This window comes from Microtus oregoni, unplaced genomic scaffold, assembly GCF_018167655.1.
Source record: "Microtus oregoni isolate MIOR12 unplaced genomic scaffold, Mior012 000028F_ref0000031, whole genome shotgun sequence".
NCBI lineage: Eukaryota > Metazoa > Chordata > Mammalia > Rodentia > Cricetidae > Microtus > Microtus oregoni.
The window spans coordinates 5,400,556-5,422,804 of NW_024543087.1; the positions used below are offsets into that span (position 1 = coordinate 5,400,556).

The following is a 22,249-nucleotide window of genomic DNA, read 5'->3' on the forward strand; positions in this document are numbered from 1 at the left end:
GGATTTGGGGCTCTATGTTCTTGCCAGCTTATCTCCAGGGCCCTACCTTCTTCGTGTCAATATTGACCTAGTGAGGGAGTAGCGGTAGGCCTCACCCCGCGGTGATCTCTGCTTAGTCTCCCCAGGCTGGTGTGCAATCTCCCTGCAGGGGGAGGACAGAGGCATGGGAAGGGTCATGTGACTCTAGCCTTCCTAACAACTTGGAGCACTTGGGGATCCTCCAGTTCTTGTCCCTTCCACTCCGACCTCTGTGACTGCTGGGTCCTCACATTTGGCTGCAGGACAAGGAAATAGAAATGACTCAACCCCCAAGGCAAGAATTCCTGGAGAATCAGGTCCTGTGGGTGTCAGGGGACTGTAAGGTACTCAGGGCAGATGAATCATCGGCCTCTTCAAGTGCAAGCTGCCTCACGGTTTCTTCTCGGAGCAGTGAAGGGGAGTGTGTCCGCAAGTACATAGCTAGGACACAGCTTGGGGCAGAGCGCGGTCCCACCCTTGATGCAGGAGAGTGAACAGCTGTGTCCTACTCCTGGCAGATGAACTGGGCTCCCATTCACTTGACCTAGCCAAGGTTTACAAAACAATATTTTAATTTTCCCTGTATGGTGTGAAGGCCTGCATGTCTCTGTGTCATGTATGTGCCTGGTACCCACAGGGGCCAGAAGAGGGCGCTGGACTCCTCGGACAGGAGTTATAGGGTGTGACCACCTGATAAGGGGGCTGGAAAGCGCTCCCACATCCGCCAGAGCAACAGTGCTCTTAACTGCTGAGCCATCGCTCCAGACGCTCAACCAGGATTCTCAGCTAGCACAGATGATGCTCTGGCCATGGAAAGGCTCCCAGCACACAGGGAGGACTTCCTGTGCTTTGCTAGGTTCCCTTTTTAGCAGTGAACACATATAATGCATCTCACAAAGAAAGCTGTATGGCAACTCCCAAAACCCTGCACATGGCAGCTGCGCTGTGTGGGTACCAGGCCTGGGACAGTTTGGGGGCAAATTTCCCACTCCTCTGTAGCCAGTCAGCTGTTCCCAGCCCTGACTGCATATTCTAGTCACTTTGTATTTGAAGGAAGCCTCCCCTTCTGAGAGGTCAGAGTCAAAGTGCCTGGGTGGCTCTGAAGAGCCTAGGCCTTTCCTTCTGTACACGTATTGGGGTGTATGAGCACGTTTGTGTTTTCCGTTTGTAGGTACACGTGTACACATGCATGTGGGAGGTTGGAATGCCACCCTCAGGATGCGGTTTACCGCCTTTGGTCAAGGTCTCTCATTGGCCTAGAGTTTACCATTTAGGTAGGCTATGCTGGACTTCCAGGGAGTCCCAGGAATCCGCCAGGCTCTGCTGCCCTAGGTCTAGGATTGGAAGGGCATGCCACCACTCCTGGCATTTAAGGGACTGAACTCAGGCACTTACGCTTGCTTTAGAAGCTTGTATCCTATGTAGGAGCTGAGGCTTCAATTTCGGGGCCTTATGATTCAGCAAGCAGTCTCGTCACCCACCGAGCTGTCACCCTTCAGGTACCTTTAAGAGCGTCCAGGCGATGTGTATGTGTGTGCGTGTGTGCGTGCGCGCGCGGCAGTGTTGAGGAATGCACTCAACCTTTGGTGATTCTCAGTGAGCTACAACTTGAGATACGATGGGGTTTTGTTTGGAAAGCTTAGGGGCCTGTATGCCTCTGTCTCATAGCCTGAGGGTCCAGCCTGTTCTGGGGTTAGCCTGATGCCTCACTAGTTAGAGGTTCTGGGCTTCGAGCATCCTGTTGATCTCTAGCAAAGGGAAATGAACAGGTCTGGATACTCCAGGGACCCTGACCACAGTCCACAGGCATTTCCTGTCCATCTCACCAACTGCCAGCTAGCCTGCTGTCGCTCCCAGGCTGTCCTTACCTCTGCTCCCTCCTTCCCATTCTTCCCGTCATAACTAGAAAAGAGCAGGGCACATTTCAGGGAACCTGAGTCCCAGTTTAGTGTCCTGTGTTTGTGGGGTGTAAAACAGCAGAGGATGTGGGAGCAGAGAGGACTGGGGGGCGGACTGAAGCAAAGGATGGGGGGACATGCTAGAAGTCAGAGTCAGGCTAAGGCGAAGTGACCGCTGTCTGGCTGGGCAGATCTGCTGGGACGGGGAGGTACCCAGGACCTGTGGTGGCGATGTGGTACTAAGGGCTCTATCTCCATCCCAAGGGCTGGTAGGGCTGGAGTCCTTATGTGAAGATGGAGTCATGCCCCCTGTCTGGGGAAAGAGAGCTAGACGGCTGAGCAGTTGCCCCTTTTCAAGTTATAAGCAATTTGGGTTGGATGGTTTTCTTACCCTAGGTGTTAGGAACTCTGGCACTGAGTGCTGTGGCCTGGCTCCTATCCACCCTGCTCTGTAGAAGTGAGAATGACCTCAAGACCCACGGTGTCCACAGAAGGGTGTGGTGTGCAGGGGAAAGAAAAAATAAACATAAAAAACCCCACAACAGGCCATATCTCTGGAGAAGCAGGTCAACCACGAGACAGTGCAGTTTCATGAGTTTATTTTTGGCAGGAGGGAAATCACTGATTGACAACACTTGTCCCCAGAATTGTGCATATTCCACATGTAGTATTTCCCAAGCAGCGCCAGATCGTCACAAGCATCCAGCAGAAAACCGTACCCCCCCAGACAGCAGCATCGTGACTGCTGGGGTGTCCATCTGCAGGGCGGCTCTAGGGACAGACACGGTCAGATATACAGTGACACAGGAGCAGAGGCAGCCAGCAAGTTTGCGCAGGGGAGGCCATCCGCTCTTCTCAACCGCTGGCGTGCCAGCTGTCCAGCACAGCACCATGAGAAGCAGAGGCACACACGTCACGAGTGTTTGACCAATAGGGCTGTGTGTTTCCGGATTTTATTAGAAACCAGGGTAGGAAAATGCTGCCAGGCTATACACACGTCCAGGTTTCACTTCGTACCCCAACTTCAAATGCTGTAACCATGACAAGTTAGTGTCATTTGGACAGTCTCATGTCCCCAATCTCATCGACGTTGCACGGCGTCAAAGGAATCCCCACCAACTGCCATGAGCAACAGGGCACAAACACATTGTTTACAAACAGCTAGTGCATGAAACCACAGACCAACATGGAGGATCCCAGAACAAATGGAAGACAGAACACTAACATCATCAGGGGTCGGGGTGCCCAGGAAGCCCCCATTTGAGGTCATGCAAAAGGCGTAGGCTGGAGTCCACAATCCCAAGCCTCCTGTCCCAGACCTTCACGTGGAAAGCACATGTCTAGGAGAGTGGTCCGAACGTGGAGTTGAGAGGATCACGAAACTTGGGAGGTCAGCTGTTTCTTTTGGCTAAGGAGGTGGAATGTTTTGGTAACGTGGGGGAGGATATGGCACACAGAAGTGGCTGATAAATTTTCAAGCCCACCCTTTTAATAAACTAACAATCAAAAGCAATACCCGTATTTACCTTAAGAAAATAAACCTCACACATTTGTCTCCTTTCTTGGCCTTGTTAGAATTCTATTGCTTCATTTACAAGTAACTGATTAAAAAATATAGATTTTTTTCAATTATGTACATAAAGCAGATTTTTTTTTAAAGAACGAAAAATTGGCATTTTGGAGCTTGGTCAAATAAGGTGCGGATTTCAGAAGCCTCAGAGGCCCTGCCACACACCCGAGACATCCCATGTTTGCGGTGGTAAGAACAGGGCTCCCCACCCGGTACCTCAAGGGCAGGGCCACGCACAGCTCCAGAACTCGAACCTGTCCGAAGTGGAGCCCTGTTTCTAGGCTCACTTCCCCTGAAATGTTCTGGAATTTCAGTCCATTCTACCCCCTTTTCCAAACTGAGGCCCGTGAACCGGTACAGCAAGAGGCACAGGTGACGGACGATCTGAGGTTCTCATCCGGGCCTCGTTCTGCGTGGAAATCAACACGCGGCAGACACTGCAACACCCAAGACACTTAAGGCAGCGGGATCGGCTAAGGACTGGTTTCCGTGAGGACTTATGGCATATGTGGATTGGCCACGGAACTTGTTATCTGTGGTGATGCTTCGCAAAGGGGCAGTTTCTGTTGTAATTGGCACAGGGATCGCTGGGTTCGGAACACTCAGAAAGTCAGGAGATCTGATGATCCCTCTGTATTTCTGCTCTGAATGCACAGTGGTTTCCCAGACCAAAGCACTGTGGGAAGGTAGGCCAGGTAGCTGGCTTCATTATTTTGTGAAAGAAAAAAAAAATTTTTTTTTAAGTTTGACCCCTGATTTTGAGTCTTGTTAGTGCCAGCAACTCCCAGCAGAAATCTGGCTGAGGCCCAACCCAGAGGACTAAGGCAACGGTGCCAACACGAAAAGGGCTCTTTTCATTCTTGGGGGAGCGACGCTAACACAGCACTGCTGAACACCCAACCCTTGGCTTGAAGAGGCTGTGCTTCCAAAGAGGCTGACATGGACTTGGGCCACATGGAGGTGGCGGCTGGTCGAGGCCACAGGTTCTCAGGCGAGACAGCGGAGCTCTTCCATAGGCTCTGATGTTGGCTGCAGTGTGAAGTGGATGCCACACCTGAGCGCTGCTCTGGCCCTTTATTATTTATTAATTTGTTTATTTAAAAACCCCCTTTGTGCCTTTCAGCATTCTTGGTGGCTAGGGCCAAGGAAGGGAGACGGTTGGTGCCGTGCTTGATGGGGCGGGCGGGACACCTGTTTCTGACCCTGTCCAAGCCTGCAGTTTAGCGGTGAGCGAATTCTGAGCATAGGCACAGTGGCAAAGAACAGTGTAACAGCCGCTGGTCAGTTCCATTTGGTGGCAGCGCAGTAGCAGCAAGTCCCACACAGCTCCACGTGTACCCAGCTTTCGACAGTCCAAGGGTTTTAGGGTTTTCTGTAACTGTTCTCCTCAAACCATTGACAACAGGAAAACAACACGGGACAGACGTGTGACCGTTGTGGGAAAGCAGATGTGACCTTAACGTCACCGTTCAAGGGGAAAATGCAACCTCAAGACAAATTTTATCAACATCGGAAATCGTAACAAAAGGGACTGGTTGCTTCATAAAGCATGGGGCCATGGGCAGGTACATTCTGGACGGACCAGAAACAGGTGGGGAACCACGAGCGTCACGAGAAGACTCCTGAAGAGGGAGCGGGATCCCGCACACGCCACAGGCTGACATTCGCACCTGTTGGGAGGCAGGCTCCCATGACCGCTTTCTCCCTGGCCACACCCTCACCCCACCACACACAGGCTCCCAGGTTCTAGAAAACTCTCCTGTTTGTCGTCTTAGCGTATCTAAGACAGTAAAAGACTAAAAGATGTCTGGAAATAGGTCGTATACAAAAGTAACTCTCAGCTTAAAATAACATTCAAAAAGGCACTTCACCCTGTAGGAAAAAGGTTCTGAGCTGGGTCAGCTGCCCCAACCCGGACAAAGGGGATGATGGGCTGTCTCTTGGGAGGGAGGACAGTTGAAAGGGCGTCTGAAAGAGACCAAGGTTTCTTTTTTTTCCTTTTTTTTTTTCTTTTTGGTATGTTTTAAGAAAATCGAATCTGGTAAAATGCATGTCCTTTTATGAAATCTATTAAAAGAGTTTTTTTTTTCCTTTAAAATAGTTGCTTCTGTTCTTTAAAAAAGAAAAAACAAACCCAAAACAAAACAGGTAGGCAATGGCGACATTCACCCTGTGACCCGGAGCATGGAGTCGGCTCATGCTCCAATCAGAAAGCTGAGGCCAGGAGGGTCCCCTGAGCCAGGGGCTCCAGAGCGCACAGGTGGAGACGGGCCATGGCCCCGAGGCCCCGAGGCGGGGGCTACCTGCTGCAGAGTCTGTGCAGCATGCCATACACATCGTCCTCCCTGCTCAGGCCCTCGAAGAACGGGATGAGGTCCAGCAGCTCCGTGTCCGTCATGTCATCGAACCAGGACTGCACAGGCACCTGCAAGACAGCGTGTCAGGACCAAGGGTGACACCGTCACCGTCGTCCCTTGTTTGCTCCCAAGCACCAAGAGCAGCAGGTCCAAAGTCAGTGCTGGCGCTGACACAGGGCTAGGGGGCGGCTCAGTGAGGCAGACGTCCCCAGGGTGTGTGAGCAAGCCACAGTGAGTGCTCCTGTGAACAAAAGATGCCCATTTCCAAAGCTCTTTATGGCACTGCACTGGCCCGCTGCCATGGGAGCCCTGGATGCCACTCAGAGGTTACCTGACAACCACCAACCACAGAGCCCAGTCCGGGCACACCGGTCCAGACTCTACTTAGGGCCAGTGCTTTAAGCTGTGTGCCAAAGAGAAGCAGAGAGTTCCTGCCCAACCAGGCAAACATGGAAATGTCGAATTTGAGGGCATTCGGAAGATACGGCAAAAAGAGAGTTCCCTTTAGTTCTCCATAGAGAAGGAGGGAGAGGTGGGAGTGGAGAGAAGCTTGGAGTTCCAAGAAGAGAATAAAAGCACAAAAGGTATTTATTTACTTACTTTCAGTTCTGGGATTGAACCCAGAGCCTCCTTCATGCTAGGTTCATGTCAACTGAACCATGTCAACAGCACTATCTGTGATATATTCTTGTTAGAAAAGGAAAAAGAGGGGGCTGGAGAGATGCCTCAGTCCTTAGGACACCTTGCTGCTCTCCCAAAGGGCCCGAGTTTGGTTCCCAGCACCCACACGAGGTGACTCATGACCACCTGTAACTTCAGCTCTGGGGATCCAGTGCTCTCTCCTGGCTTCTATGGGTACTGCATGCATGCAACACACATGCATAGATGCAAATAAAAATAAAACAAGCTCTTTAAAACATTACAAAGAGAGGCTAGAGAGATGGTTTGGTGGCCAAGGGCAGCACCATGTACTGCTCTTGCAGAGGACCTGAGTTCAGTTCCCAGCACCCACTTCAGGCAGCTCACAGACACCTGTAACTCCAGCTCTAGAGGATCTGATGCCCTCTTCTGGCCTCCGCAGGTACTACACTCATGTGCATGTTCTCTCTTATACATTCAAACAGGTAATTAAAAGTAAAACTACAAAAAGGAAAATATTTAAAAGAAGTCCGAGTCTAATCAAATAGCAAATAGAAAGTCTACTTGCTTGCCTGAAGGAGGAAAGGTGGCTAAAAAACATTAATTACTAACAGCCATTAAATCCAGAATGCAGAAAATTCTCTTAAGACAACTTAGTAAACTTTCCACAAATAAATGATAGAGAAGAAACAAGGGGGAGAGAAGAAATGCTTAGAACGGAGACACATTAAATGAAGCAATGCAGGGACCTTTTTTAGATCCCGACTTAACCAATTCACATCCCAGAAAACACATCAAGATGGCAACATGAACAGTGTATACGGTAGCTAATACAAGAAATAGCCGTGTGGAAAGGAACCGTGGCAGCGGCGGACACACCCCCATCTGCTGGAGACAACTGCCAGGTGCACTAGGTGGAATTGGATTGACTCGTTAACATGAATCTCTTTACTTATTTAAAGGGTCTCAGTATGTAGGCCAGGCTGGCCCTGAACTCACAGAGATCATCTGCCTTCAGAGTGCTGGGATCAAAGGTGGGCACCAGCACACCTGGCAACATGAACATATTTAACTGCAAGGCAGTAGTTTGATGGTTTATTCTTACCTTTCAGCTGAATATGGTCATGTCCCCCTTATAATAGTAGAGACATACAATTCTAGACTTAAAAATGGACATAAGGCCAGTGGTGGCGCACACCTTTAACCCCAGCACTCGGGAGGCAGAGGCAAGTGGATCTCTGTGAGTTCCAGGCCAGCCTGGTCTACAGCGTTCCAGGACAGCCAGGGCTACACAGTCTCACGAGGTGTTCAGAGTGGTTTCTGATTGGCAGACGCCTGAGCAGCAGGCTAGAGGCAGATACAGCTTCCCAGCCTGTTCTCTGGACTACTTACTGCATTCTCCGGATGGAAGATGTAGGAGGCGGGAGAATTGTCCACGATGATCACTTTGCTCAGCTCCCGTCCCAGGCGACTCAGGTCCTTCACATAGTTCCCACGATGGAAAACACAGGATTCTCTGAAGAGTCGCGCCCGGAACACACCCCAGCGGTCCAGGAGGTCGGCCACAGGGTCTGCATACTGGAAACAAGAGTCTCTATGAAGCCGGAAGAGCCAGAAATCCACCTAGGACACCAGCACACACGACCCCTTTCAGCGGGGAGGTAGGGTGGTTAAGGTATCTTCCACGTAGCAGCTCAGGATAGGTTCCTCCTGTGCCAATGTCTCCCGTGTGCCGAGATCACAGGCATGAGTCATGACATCAGGCCGGACTTTTTGTTTGGTGTATTTTATTAGATTTGGAAAGAAAAACCCCAGGTCTGGCAAGCTGTAAATTTTGGCGGCTGTCCAGAGGAGACTGGAGGAAATCATGTTAAGAAAAAAAAAGTCACACAGAGGCAGGCAGCTGCATGGTGGCGGGTGGGGTGAGGGTGTGGGAAACTTTAGAGAGAAGAGAGGCGGCCCTAAGTGTCAGGGGAGAAAAAAGAAGGAGGGAAAGGCCTGCTCTTCTGAGTAATTCATTAAAGTAGACAGCATTACGAAGTGCAGATCCATGGCCCCGTAAGAAACTGCCTAGACTACTCCTTGCCTTGGTTGTGTGCGTGTACAGGAGTGCATGGACACACGCGGTCACCGTCGGTCTTTCTCTATTGTCCCCAACCTTGCTTTTTGAGTCAGGGTCTCTCCCTGCACCTGCAGCACCCAGTTCAGTCAGACTGGCTGGCTAGTAGCCCCAGGAACCCCCTGTCTCTGCCTCCTCAGTGCTGGACCTGCAAGGGCCACGCTGGCTGCCACGCCCGGTTCTTTGCATTCTAGGGAAGTGTGAGCAACACTTTACCTACTGAGCCACCTTCCCAGTTTCTCGGACTTACTTTCAATTTTTTTACTTAAAAATCATTTCGTTGCCGCTATGTTCACGTGCACAAGTGCACAATGACGTGGAGGTCCAGAGGTCACCTTTCTGGAACCGTTTTCCCTCACAGGTGCCCTGACCCACAGAACCATCTCATCAGCCTCTTAGGCCACTTGTAAAAGAAGGATCGAATAGCTGGAGGTATTTTAGGACTGTGGTATTTCCCTCTCCGTGTATATCAGAGAGCACTGCATTCTTACAGGTCTCTCCCATCGAATCCGTCAGCAGTTCCTGTCAGTTTCATCTCCAAAAATAGTTTGACTCCTACCTTCATTTCTTTAGATCTAAGGCATCTTCCTGGAAGAGTTCTCCTGGCCTGGGAAGCTCCTGTTTCCTGCTGGCCCTCCCCTCCCAGGTCATTGACCCCCAGCCATCAGAGTGGCCACTGAAGGGCACGCAGCGTATCCTACCGCTGCCCTGATTTAAATTCCCAGTGTTGACCTACTGTCTTCAGAGTCAGTACAGGGCACATGGCACATCCCATTGCTGCCCTGTCCCTCAGGCCTTACTTGAGGCCTGGATTTACCAGCAAGACCAAAGTGAGGCCCACAGCCAGGGCTTGCAGCCCTTCCAGGGAGGGAGTGAACACCTGAGGCTGAGTCACCAAGGCCGGAGTAGATGCACTGCAGCTGGGTCCGTGGGAAAGTCCTTTTCACTCCCAGGACATCCCGAGTGGGGCAGAGTCCAGGAACAGCTGCATTTCCCACTGACCAAGCAGCTCAGAGCACTATTTGGATGAAGCTGGCTAAGGGGCGTGTGAGCGCTCTACAAAGGGTTGACTCGCATGAAAAAAGATGGATCATTTTCTCCTCATCACTACCACCAGAAGTGCCAATCATCCCTTAAATGTTTTTAAAGGTTGGTTTTTTTTTAAGGTTGGTTTGTTTTTATGTATGTTTTGCTTGCATGTAGGTATGTATGGGCACCCCGTGTGTGTGCAGTGTCCACAGGACCCAGGAGAGGGCATTGGATCCTCTTAAACTGGAGTTAGGGACAGTTGTGAGCTCCCATGTGAGTGCTGGGAAGTGAGCCTAGGTACTCTGCAAGAGCAGCCAGTGCTGAGCCATCTCTCCAGTCCTTCCAATCACCTTTTAGGGAAGTGTCTGGGGGTCTCCAGGCTTGCAAGATTAGGATGAAGCCTACAGGCGCCCGAGGCAGGGGCACAATCTCTTCTCTTCTGTGTCCTTGGTGCCCTATCACGTGTGGAGGGAGAATGAATGACAGGATGTACGACAAGTCGCAGATACCGTGGAGTCTGGGAGGCGGTGGGCTGCGCCTGCAGGCCCTGAAAGGAGGCGGTGGGCTGCGCCTGCAGGCCCTGAAAGGAGGCAGTGGGCTGCGCCTGCAGGCCCTGAAAGGAGGCAGTGGGCTGCACCCACAGGCCCTGAAAGGAGGCAGGGAGATTCACTGTATAGATGCAGCAGTCCAGGCGCTGAGCTAAACTCATCCTAGAGAGCTAGAACCCCAACCACACATTGTTACAACTTGGCCACTGGGGTCCAAAAGGCTACAAGGCTGCACTAGGGACTGGGTCTGGCTCTGCAGGGCAAGAATAACACTGAAATAGGGCTAGGAAAACAGATGGTGGGGTGGGTGGGAGCAGCCCAGGGAGAGTGGCCCAAACAAGGATGTTCAGGGGAACGCTGGGGACAATGCCAGGGAAGTGTTTTCACTCTTACGGAGGAAAAACAAGCCCCAGCCCAGCGCGCTGGTGCAGTCCTCGCCTTGCTATTGGGCTGTTTATTACTCCAGGTTCTTTAGCATCCCGGAGCAGCATCAGAGGGACCATTGAGGCTGCACACACAATTTATCTTGGCACCACTGGGGAAGACTATTTCCTTGAGGTCATGCTCTGTTTTCTGTACAAGTGAACAAAGCCCACGTGTGGGATCTCTCCTCAGCAGCTCACGGTGAGGCCAGCTGATGAGGCTGGCCGTGTGCTCGATAGGAGAACGCACCCAGATGGGAATGCCCCAGCCAACGGTGCAGTACTGAGGACCGGAGGTCATAAGTTCAACATGTAGAAGAATGTGGGTGCTGTCTAGGCAAGCCACGAAGGAGGAGGCTGCTGGTGGCTCCCGGAGGAGTTCTGCACACAAAGGGTTAATTTGCACGCCACAGAGCTCATCTTTGGGGCTGTTCAGAGTTTCTGAGGTGCTCATGGAGACACTGTGGATGCTACCAAGTGGATTACGTGACTCTGTGAGACTCATGGTGGGCAGACCTCGGTGGAGCCAGGGGCCTGCCCTCCCTACCCACAGCACGGTACCAATGAGCCCTGTCACCAACATGTACGATCCTATACACTGAACGTCAGGAATGCTTACCCTGTGACAGTACCCAGAGCAGCGCACAAAAGATGGCAGGGGCTCAAGGAACGACTGCCTAATAGGAGCTGGGAGCTGTGCTTAAGCCTCCACGCAGGCGACTTCATTTAATCCACTCCATCAAGCAGATGGAATTAGCCCCAATTAGACAGGAGGAAACCGAGGCGTCACCAGAAAGCAGGCAGCTCCTTAAGCCAGTCAGAACGTTCATCAGCCCATGCCTGCAAGGGACACTTGATACCTGTCTCTACTTGTTCCTCCCCCAGACCTGTGGCCACTAAACCCAGGGACACAGAGACCTCTAACATCCAGCTGCCAGTCAGTGGGTGAGGGATGCTCCACCATGCCTGTGCTGGGCAGCCATCCTGCAGTCACAATGGACAGGTCTTGTGATTTCATCTGTGGATAACTGGTTTCAGGTGGCTGCATACAGCAACTTTCATGGAGCATTTGTTCTAAATGCTCCCCGTCACCATGGTAACCAGAAGCCTTTCAGCCTGGCAGTATGCACATGGCCTGCATCCATCCCATCTGGGGTGGGAACCTGTCACCTCAAAAATAGCTTCCTCCACCTTAACAAAAGGCTCTTGGCAGCTTGGGAGGGGTGATGGAGGGAGGAGGGGTTGGGGCAAGGGCTGGGAGTCTGCGGGGGGCAGGGGAGCAGGACGCACCTTGGCCAAACTGGCAGTAAAGAGCACACACTCAAAGAGCTGCCCCATCCTCTGGAGGAACTCGTCCACGTGTGGGCGCTTCAGCACATACACCTGCAACGGGAGGAGACACAGGCATCAGCCACACAGCAGCCGGACAGCCTGGGCATCCAGAGCTGCCCCAGGGGGCCCTCTTCCTGCTGCCAGGTTTGGACTGGAGAGTTGGATGTAGGTGCCAGGTATGCCAGCAGACACCCCTCACAAGGAGAAAGGGAAGCTGACCACGGTGCCGAGGGTCTTATGGCATCAGAGCTAGCAGGTGGGGCACAGCTGTGCTGTGTTCAGGTGAAGCTGCTCATTCATCCCACGTGGTTTTTGACACTGCGAGTCAGTCCTATGTGGACGCAGGCCACACAGCCTATGTGCCGTGCTTTTGGAAGTCGAGGATTAGTTGCTGCCTTCTACTCTGAATGTCCCCCTCACCCCCCACCCCATAAAAAGGCCCAGGGGCTAAGATGCTTGGAGATTTTCTGCTCAACACCATGGAGGTTACTCTGCTTATGTGGGAACACAGAAAGTATTCCAGAGTGGCAAGGGGCGTCTCTTTCCCACAGTCGGGCCACACAGGACCACAAGGCTCCTGTCTCTGGAGGTGAAGTGAGTCTCGGGGAACTGGGAGAAGAGAAAGAAAGAAAAGCCAGGGAGAGGGAGTGGGAAGAGGGAGGACCCGATTAAAACTTGAATAAATTCCGCTTAAGTTAGCCTATCTCTTTAAAAACACAACGTATTTTCTAGGCTACAGCGCTTTGCTGGGTACTGCTCCAAGGCTGAATGGGATGGATATAGGCCTGCCCCTGCCAGGCTCACAGCCTTGAACATACACTTACAGAAATTAGCGAATACAACACCCACCACGGGGCGGAGCAGGGCAGTGGGGGTGGCATCTACATTAAAGACAGTTCTCCTTTCCAGAGGAGGGAGTCACAGAGAATCACATCTGGCCTTGACCTTGAAGGATCAATAGGAGTTCTCACACTGAGCAACGGAATCAAGCTTCTGGGCTGAGCAAAGTGTGAACACAACGCAGGACCCCGATGCTTGACAACACGCGTGGTGTTGGGCTGAAGCCCGTGCGCCCAGCCAATCATAGGCAGCCAGAGAATGTGAGGCTGTGCCAGGGAGGAGCAGCTGCAGGTGAAGAATTGGGTGGCAGAAAGGAGAGAGAGAGAGAGAGAGAGAGAGAGAGAGAGAGAGAGAGAGAGAGAGAGAAGGAAGGCAGGCTCTGGAGAGGGAGGCACAGGGCTCTGCACCACCTGTGAGAAGACCCTGCCGGTGACGACATTCCCACGTGGAAACAACTGCTTCGCAGCACCCCAGAAAAAGGTGCTGTGCGGGTCAACGGCTAGGTGGGAGAGCGCCTACCCTGCTAGCTGAAAGAGTGGGTCTGGGGCCTGGTTCTGCGGTTGGGGGCGGAGGGAGGGGCCAGAGGGAAGGGAGACTGAGTACCAATAGGACCCTGCTGAGCTGGGGTCGGGGCTTGGGCTGAGGACTGAGCTGTGGCTGCAGCAGCCGCAGGACCCCCTTCGCTCGCAACACTCCTTGGTCCTGGTGCCAGTGACTGGGTGTGGCCTCCCGTCCTGTGTCCCTGGGAGGATTGCATGGTCAGCACGCTTGGCTACGTGCAAAGAGCTGGACACTGACAGGGAACTCTGATGTTGGCGCCTTTGGCAGAAAGGAGGGTCCTGGGCCCGGATGCCGGCGTCCAGGCCCGCGTCCCCGTGCAAGTAACCAAGAATAGGCCCCTTGGGACCTGCACAGCCTATCCTGGATTACTTGAACGAGGCCACGGCCTTCGCCAGGGCCTTGGTCCTCTTGCTTTAGCACCTGTGGCTTCCTCCCCTTAGGAGTCTCTAATCCCAGACCCGGGGTGTCTAGGGTCAAAGAGAAGGGGCTGGGGGAGCTGCGCATGCTCGCGGTCACATGGTGTGGAGGATTACTTTTTCTCCACGCCACTGGGCAGCCCTCCCGTGCCTCATCTCAAGCTCTGCCCAACCACAGTACTCAGTGCAGAAGTCTGAACTGCTTGTCGGGTGCCGAGTTAACCAGCAGATGCTGGTTGCGAATGTTAAATGCCCAGGTGCCTGCTGCTCTAGCTTTACCATGGCTTTAAAGCGTGAGATGTGGAGACACCGCCTTTCCCAGGTCCCACTTCCTGCGAAGCTAGGTCTAAGTCTAAAAAAAAAGAACCCTGGCTCGGGAGTCAGGATTCTCATTTTGATACTTTCACATATAATCTTGAGCCAACCCTTTCCCTAAGCCTCAGTTTCCCCATCTGGGCAGTGAGGTGGCTATCCGGCTGACTTTTGTCACAGGCCTGGACAGTTGTGACTGCATTCAAGAGTTATGGGGCCTTATTGACATCATTAAGAAATGACATCCCATGTGGCCTAGGAACTAGATGTTCCCTGCTGCCATCTGAGGCCACATATTCTCCCCTAAGGCCTTGACGTCACCAGGGGAGACAGTCCCATCACTCCTAAGGGGAATCTGACAAAAGCTGCCTCTACTTTAACCTCCAAGGCTAGGTCTCCTACCATGCTTCTAATCTATTCATAAATGAAGCCATTTCCAGAAAAGCTTGCTGATGACAAAAATCAACCAACCAACCAAACAAACAATAAAACCCCCTAAAACAAAACACCTCTTCACAAGAATGCCCCATAATGGCTGACTGGTGGTATTTCCCTGTTGCATGCTAGCAGAGTGGCCTAAAGCAATCATAGGAGGACAGTAACTAGATGTCAAGCCTGTGATTGGGTTGGGGTGGGGAGAAGGGGGTTGACAGCTGGGGCAGACTGAGGGGCCACCGATAGTGACACTGGGATTTGTCTCCACTGCGTGTACTGGTTTCTTGGGACCCTATTCTCTTTGGATGTAAACCTTGCTCAACCTAGATGTAGTAGGGAGGGCCTTGGACTTTTCACAGGGCGGGGTGCATGGCCCTCTCTTAGGATTGGAGGGGATGGGGTGGGAGGGTCTGTGGAGGGAGTGGAGGAGGGGAGGGTGTGGGAATTTAGATTTTTTTTTTTTGGTTTTTCGAGACAGGGTTTCTCTGTGGGTATTTTTTGGAGCCTGTCCTGGAACTAGCTCTTGTAGACCAGGCTGGTCTCGAACTCACAGAGATCCGCCTGCCTCTGCCTCCCGAGTGCTGGGATTAAAGGCATGCGCCACCACCGCCCGGCCTAGATTGTTTTTTTAAAGTAATAAAATAATGAAAATAGAAACTCCTGAAAGTCTAAATAAATGAAACCAAAGAACAATCCCATCTAACGATTGTGAGCAGAAAAGGTCCCTCATTAACCCGGTGTAAGACAATGTGTATGAGGTAGGAATTCATTTACTGCACTCATTTATTTCCTTTTGGTTTTCTGAGACAGGACTTTTCTGTGTATCAGCTTTGGCTATCCTGGAACTCGCTCTGTAGACCAGGCTGGCCTCCAACTCAGAGATCCGTCTGCCTCTGTCTCCACGCCTGGGTCACTGTATTTATTATACAAAGTTTGTTTCCTGTGGCTGGAATAAAATCACCATGGAGATGAAAATTTAGAAATGACATTCGCAGGGAATGTGGTCACGAGAAGAAAATGCTCGCCACAACTCCAGGTTAGCTTCGATTTCTTACCTGGTGTATAGTTCCATCGATTTCAACGGGAACAATGAAATCAGCATTACTAATGGGCTAGAGAGAAAAGGAACTGTGATTAATACGTCTGAAAGGGGAAAGAAAATTGGAAATTTTAGCAAGAAAAGAGCTTGCCTGCACCAATATCTTGATAACTGGGGAAACAGTTCAGGAGGGTGCTGGCATATGCCTTGGGTCCTTGAAATAACACAAACAGGAAGGCACGTTTCTTTCTGATTGTTGTGGCATTTCAGCATTTTAGTCCAACCTCCTGGTCACTCGCCTGCCTCCACCACAAAGGGTGGCACAGCCTGGCAAAAGAACGGGCTCTTGCCTGGGGACCCAGACAGGATGAGGGGAACCAATGTTGGCCACCAGGGGGCAGCGATGAAAGCCTACTGGCCAGAGTCACCACCACTGGAAAAGCAATTTGTCCTTGGACTCACAGTGTGGGCAGCTTGGCAGGGGATGCTCAGAGCACCGACCCACAGCGGGCGGAAAGCCTGATGCCGCCCACCAGGAGCCTGGGCAGACCTCCCCCTCCGGACTCCAGTGTCTGCCCTGTACAACTGCTGTGGTGGTGGGCATGATGTCTCATGGGTCCCCATGGCTCCATCAGCAGCCTCGGGCCCTGCCTGGTGGCCTGGCTTGATTTCTTGCTCTGGGGTTGGAAGGCAGCCACCCTCTCAACTGCTCTGCTCTAAGAAACACAAAACCCAGCCTACCCACAACGTCACAGGCATTGGACGTAACTCTTGGAGAGTAGTGGATGCGTTCGGAAATAAAATAGGACTTTAGCAGTCATCGTAGCTCAATGACAGGCTCATATGGATTCTAAACAGAATTTCACAAGCTAGAAAAATTAAGGAACAGTCCAAAAGACTCATCAGCGTGCAGATCCTACGGGCAAGAGAGACACAGAAGAAGACAGAGGAAGTGCATGGTGGCCACTGTGTGGAGAGGGTGTGCCGAGCCTCTGGTTAGACTGTAAACTGGGTCTGCCTTTAAGTTCATCGGTATACCACACACTCTTCACCGGCATATAAACTGAAGAATGTGGAGTGTGCTAGATCATCACCCCATCACTATGTGGAGTGTGCTAGACCATCACCCTATCACTATGTGGAGTGTGCTAGACCATCACCTCATCACTATGTGGAGTGTGCTAGACCAACATCCCATCACTATGTGGAGTATGCTAGACCATCACCCCATCACTATGTGGAGTGTGCTAGACCATCACCCCATCACTATGTGGAGTGTGCTAGACCATCATCCCATCACTATGTGGAGTGTGCTAGACCAACATCCTGCCACAAAAGCACCCAGGTGTGGCGGTGCTGCTGAGGCTTAAGACCATAGTTTATCTGTTCCCAGGGTAGAAAAGCAAGGGATAAACTCAAAATTTCATAACTTTACCACTGAAATATCAAGTTATGAGAAACAGAGAAAAACGATCGAAGAATAACTGCCACAAGGCTCTGGATTATGAAATCACACTCCACACGGTGAAGTAAGAGGAGAATCAGCCTCAGCTGCCAAGCACGACTGCTAGGCTCTCATGCGCCAGGGCAATGGAGTTCATATGGAGTCCGTGAGCTTGCTTGTCACACCAGAGGCCCACAGCGCTCACTGCCTAAAGGACTGAGGTGTACACGTCACGAGAAACCCTAACCCGAGCTGGAAAAGATGCTCAGGCCGAGCCCGTGAGGTGGGGTAGCGAGAAAACACGGCTCAGCGCTGGGTAGGCCTGATGAGTTTGAGCCCACGAACCTATGGTGTAAGGAGAGACCTGACCCTAAAAGTGGTTCTGACCTTACACAGACACACACACATGCCACGGCATACATGTAACTCACGCTCGTCACAAAAATAGATAAATAAAAAGATAAGAGATAATTCTAAAATGTACTCAGGTCAGGGAAGAAATGAGGAAATTCTGTTTACTGCTTGTGGCAGTCTGAGCAGGGTCCAGAGACATCAGGGCTGCCAAGGCCCTGCGTTGGAGCCAGGAACCTTTGGTAATCTTGGGCAGTCTGTCCAGAGCGCCTTGGGAGAATGCTGTCTATGCTATGACAGTAACTGACCCCGCTCTGCACATGAAGCCCTGAGCCGCTTGCTTCATGGAAGGTGAAATGTTGCAATGACATTTAGAGTGGAGCTTGGACACAAGGCCCCAGTGGCCCCAGGACCAATCCTGGAAGAGTCCAGCCCTTGGAATGCTGGGTAATGAGGTGGTCTTACAAGCCAGGTTATCCACCTTCCAAAGCCTTCAGGGACTGCCTCCTGGCCTTGTCCTGTTTGTTCAGTGAGAAGGCACCATGTACCATGTTGTTCCCAACAGGAAGGTGCATGGTAAATCTGATGGTTCCTCCCTCCTGACGGCCTGACAGGAATGCCAAGGGCTCGGGTGAGACACCCAGCCCATCACGGGTGGCGCCCGTCACATCTCTCAGTGAAGCAAGAGGCATCCCAGGGTGGGGGCTGGGGGAGGAGGAATGCAGTGGCACCGGCCAGGGTAGAGCAGCTTCACCAACGGGAATAGCCCACGGTGACCAGAACCAGGCTCAACACCCACTGCTTCTCACCAGCACACCAACCACCTTTTCCAAATGTTGGCAGCCTTTGCCTCCCTTAAACACTTTCTTCTACTTTGAGGAGAAATGAATGAACTCATTGTCTTAACGTAGCTCCTGCCACGCCGATGCGGAGGCCCTCTGCTGCTGTAGCTGTTCCTGGCGGGGAGGTGGAGTGACATTCACTTAGATGTAGCTTAGTGGCAGCTCATCGCCCACAGAGAGGGGCTGTGAGGGTGGGTACTCAGTTAGCCGTGACAAAAACAAGCAACCCCAGCGGGAGAACGGTAGGGATGGACGGCCCAGTCCACTGGACAACGCTTCATTCAAAAATTAACCTGGGGACATGGCCAGGGCAGCAGGGTGCCCAACAGTTTTCAGCAATACCCCTCTCCCTGCCCCACCCAGTAAGATGCATAGTGCTCCAGTTACCTCAAAAACATTACATCCCCAGGCACTGATTGTCCCTCCCACCTGAACCTAAAAGCACTTCCACTGGGCTGAGAGTGGGGAAGTCCCGGACCTCAAAGAATTACTCGGTGATACTGGCCCAGCAATTTCCTCCCCAAACCAATGTGTTAATATTCAACTATCCTAGCTCACGTCCACCTGGGCAAACCCTGAGTTCTTGGGATTTCTTCATGAGGAGTGGAGTCACATGCACGCGTGGGCACACACACACAGAGCCATAGCCCTCACCCTTTTCGCACGGTTATGACGTCAAAAAGACCTCCACGAGATCCTGGATGTGGACTTTACCTTAAATGAACTGTGCACCAGGGTCTCATCCAGATCAATCACCACACATTTCTTCCCATAGTCGAGCACCGTCACCTCTGGAAGGAGGTATTTAGCTGGTGGCTAAAGGAAGACAAGAAATCAATATTGTAAACTCAATGGAAGAGGCTGACCCTCCCTCCGCTACAGCAGAGACTACATTAACGCGGGTGCAAATGAAAGCAGACATTTAGAGGCCCGGTCAGACTTATCAGGTCCCTTTACTAAGAGCAATAACAGAGATTCTGCAATGGGGATTCTGTCCCACTGAAACCGTGTCTTTCTGCGACCGATGCCTGGGCTCTGGCACCAAGCCTGGCGTTCAATATCACCTCAGACACTTATTATTGTTATCAGTTGAGGCAATTATAGTTCCATGTAAAACAGATGTTTATCAGTTGTGCCGTCACTCAACCACCTAGCACTTCCCTGACACCCACAGGATGGCCATTATTATTAAAATGAATCACATAAGAAATGAACAGTTACATGTAACAACTATTCTGACTTCACAGCCTATTTCCTGGGCTCACGGTTTGCCTAAATTTCACTGTAACATGTCAGGAAACTTTGGAGCTATGTTAGACCCGTGATACATTTATTTATGTGTATGCATGTGTGCCTGATGGTCTGTATGTGCCCATTGTGCCTGCAGTGCCTGTAGAGGCCAGAAGAGGGCGTCAAATCTCTGGAACTGCAGTTACAGGCTGTGAACCACCTTTGTGGGTACTTTTAGTTGAGTCCAGGTCCTCTGCAAGGGTAACAAAGTCTTAATTGTCTCTCCAGCCTCATGCCTGGCATTCCTGAATACTTGAAGAGAAGCTGTTGACCCACCAACAAGCTGTCCTTCAGGTATTAAAACTGAAACTGGTGGGCACAGCACCTCCGCTCTTGTGGTGTGAAACCGATGGTTGGGGCATCTGTACCTCTTACATCAAGTTAGACTTTAATCCACGTGCTGTGTTAAGCCAGTCCCCCGCTTCCCAATCTGTTCTCATAGGAGCTGACTCCTATCCTGTGGTGGGGTCATAAAGAGCCAACACACTGCTTCGTGATTTCAGCCAGCCTGCTCTGTTCTGAGTATATTTCTTTGGGCCTTGCCTCATTCCAGAGATAATGTGAAGTATTTTAATTGACTGTGGTATGTTCAGAGGCTAATGTTAACTAGTTAATTTTTTCCTGCAAACTGTTTAATATTTGATGCAAAACAAAACATAATTAAATATCTAGACCCAGCCACGGAAGAATGAACAGTGCAGTTTTTCAAGCAAGACAAGCAAGCATGAAATCAAAAGTATGTTCTGTGAAGTGGCTGGTACCCTTCACTTCTGAACATTAGCTAAGGAAAAAAAATAGTAATTTTGAAGCTGGATGGTGCGCACTTGTGATCCCAAGAGGGCTGGTCAGGAGGCCGAAGCAGGAGGAAGAGCCAGACTTGTCTAGGCTACACAGTGAGTTCAGGGATTTGTTTGGCCAACTTAGCGAGACCCTGGCCCAAAAGTAGGGCTGGGATCTAGCTCAGTGACAGAGTGCTGGCTTCTGTGGAGCCACAATAGAACTGAACCCTAGCTAGCCGCGAGTGAGTGCAAGCCACACGGCGGGTTAGCTAAAGAGGCAGGTACCATGATCACCCAGGACAGGGGCTGAGCAGGAGGTGACATGTGGGGCCAGAAGCAGTCCTAACTCCAGGGTGCTTGGCATCGATGCCTTTTTCTAAATCACGGGGAAGAAAAGGTCCAGAAGGCCCCACTTCCCAGAGCTCTAACTAAAGCTGGCTTCCGGTACCCCACGGCCTCCAGCACAAGCAAGAGAGGTGGGATGTGCCCTGGCTGCTCATGTGGAATTCAGGGACTGAGAGGGGACCTGTTTCCATCATTGTAAACGACAGAGTTAGCAGGGTGTTAAAAAAAAAAAGTAACAAACTCACAAGAAGTTTTGTACGAAAGCATGTTTTTTTTTTTTTTTTTTTTTTTTTTTTTTTAAAGGCAGGGCTGAACACAACCAAAAGATAGGGAATTCTTTGTGCCATAGCAGAAGGTGTGCGCGTGACCACAGTAAAATTTGCTTTGATTTTATCACACAAGTCTGTGACAGACACAGTCTCACTGTGAAGACTACGGACAGGTAAGACTTTTTCCCTTTCGATCTCCCCGACCCAGGTCGAGCATCCTTCCCTCCAGCCTTCCTCTTGGCTGCACACACAGCTACTAAAGTGATGTTTTTATAACTCCAGTCACTTAAACTGCTGGCCTGGGAAACAAGGCTCTAGCAATTCTACCCCTCACAGATCTGAAAACATCAAAGATCTGCCCAAAGCGGCTCAGAGATTTTCCAAGCCCGAGACTAAAAATTACCTTCTCAGCATATGTACCACACTGTATAAGCATTGTCTGAGTTAACAGCAATTAAGAAAAACAGATAGCTCTGACCAAATGATGCAGGGAAGGAAGGATCAGAGGGGCGAAACTCGGCTAAGTAAGCTACTGATTTTACAGCAGAGAGGAAGGCCAGGCTCCAGCAAGATGCAAGGAGGGAGAACTCCATCAATCCAGCCCTTCACACAGCTTCTCTGGGGTATCCTTGGGAGGAATGCAAATTCCTCAGCCCATGCTAAGACCTCTGGTCAGCCAGCCATGTTCTTGGCAATACAAAGACACTGTAAAGCCACCATAGTGTGTTAAATCAGTCGCTTGAAGATTTAACCAAATCTCTGAGGTCATCATAAAGCTTAAGAACAAGAAAAGCTCCCGTTACATCAGGAAGGGCCGTCCATATTTACAGTAGAACTGTAAGCCGAACCGGCCGGCATGCATGCTGGGTAAACACCCTAGCACTGGATCACATCTATCCTCTTTTCCCCTTCTGAAAATGTGAGACAAGATTGACTAAGGTACCCAGGCTGGCCTTGAACTCACTCTACTCAGCCTCCCAAATAGCAGAAATTAGAAGCCTGTACCACCAGGCTAGTCATTAAAACAAAACAAAACCCTTTTAATTATCATTATTGCGTGTGGGCACCTGATGCCATGCATGCGTGTCGTGGCATGTGTGTGAAAGGCAGAAGACAACTCTGGAGTCTGCTGACTTCTTCCACCGTATGTGGGTCCTAGGGGTGAACTCGGGGTATCAAACTCACTAGGCAAGCACCAAGCACCTTGCTGGCCGTTTAGCTCTGGCTGGTGTGGAACTCTCAACCCTCCTGGTGGTGGGATTACAAGCACAGGCCACTGAGTGTGATAAAAGTATGGCCCTTCCTTCCTTCCTTCCTTCCTTCCTTCCTTCCTTCCTTTCTTTAAGACATGGTTTCTCTGTAGCTTTGGAGCTGTCCTGGAACAAGCTCTTGCA

The 22,249-nt window shown here is 51.1% G+C and overlaps 1 protein-coding gene across 2 annotated transcripts in view; it reads right to left on the minus strand.

The window, feature by feature from the left end:
- Nucleotides 1-2,498: 2,498 nt before the first annotated feature.
- Nucleotides 2,499-22,249, minus strand: part of Ctdspl (CTD small phosphatase like) — a 119,381-nt gene continuing 99,630 nt past the window's right edge. For both annotated transcript variants that reach the window (XM_041677225.1, XM_041677224.1), the window contains 5 exons: nucleotides 18,887-18,988; nucleotides 15,552-15,608; nucleotides 11,891-11,983; nucleotides 7,875-8,060; nucleotides 2,499-5,911 (listed from right to left, as the gene is read on the minus strand). In XM_041677225.1, coding sequence (XP_041533159.1) covers nucleotides 5,786-5,911; nucleotides 7,875-8,060; nucleotides 11,891-11,983; nucleotides 15,552-15,608; nucleotides 18,887-18,988 — 564 coding nt within the window. In that variant the 3' untranslated portion in view covers nucleotides 2,499-5,785. The remainder of the gene's footprint in view (nucleotides 5,912-7,874; nucleotides 8,061-11,890; nucleotides 11,984-15,551; nucleotides 15,609-18,886; nucleotides 18,989-22,249) is intronic.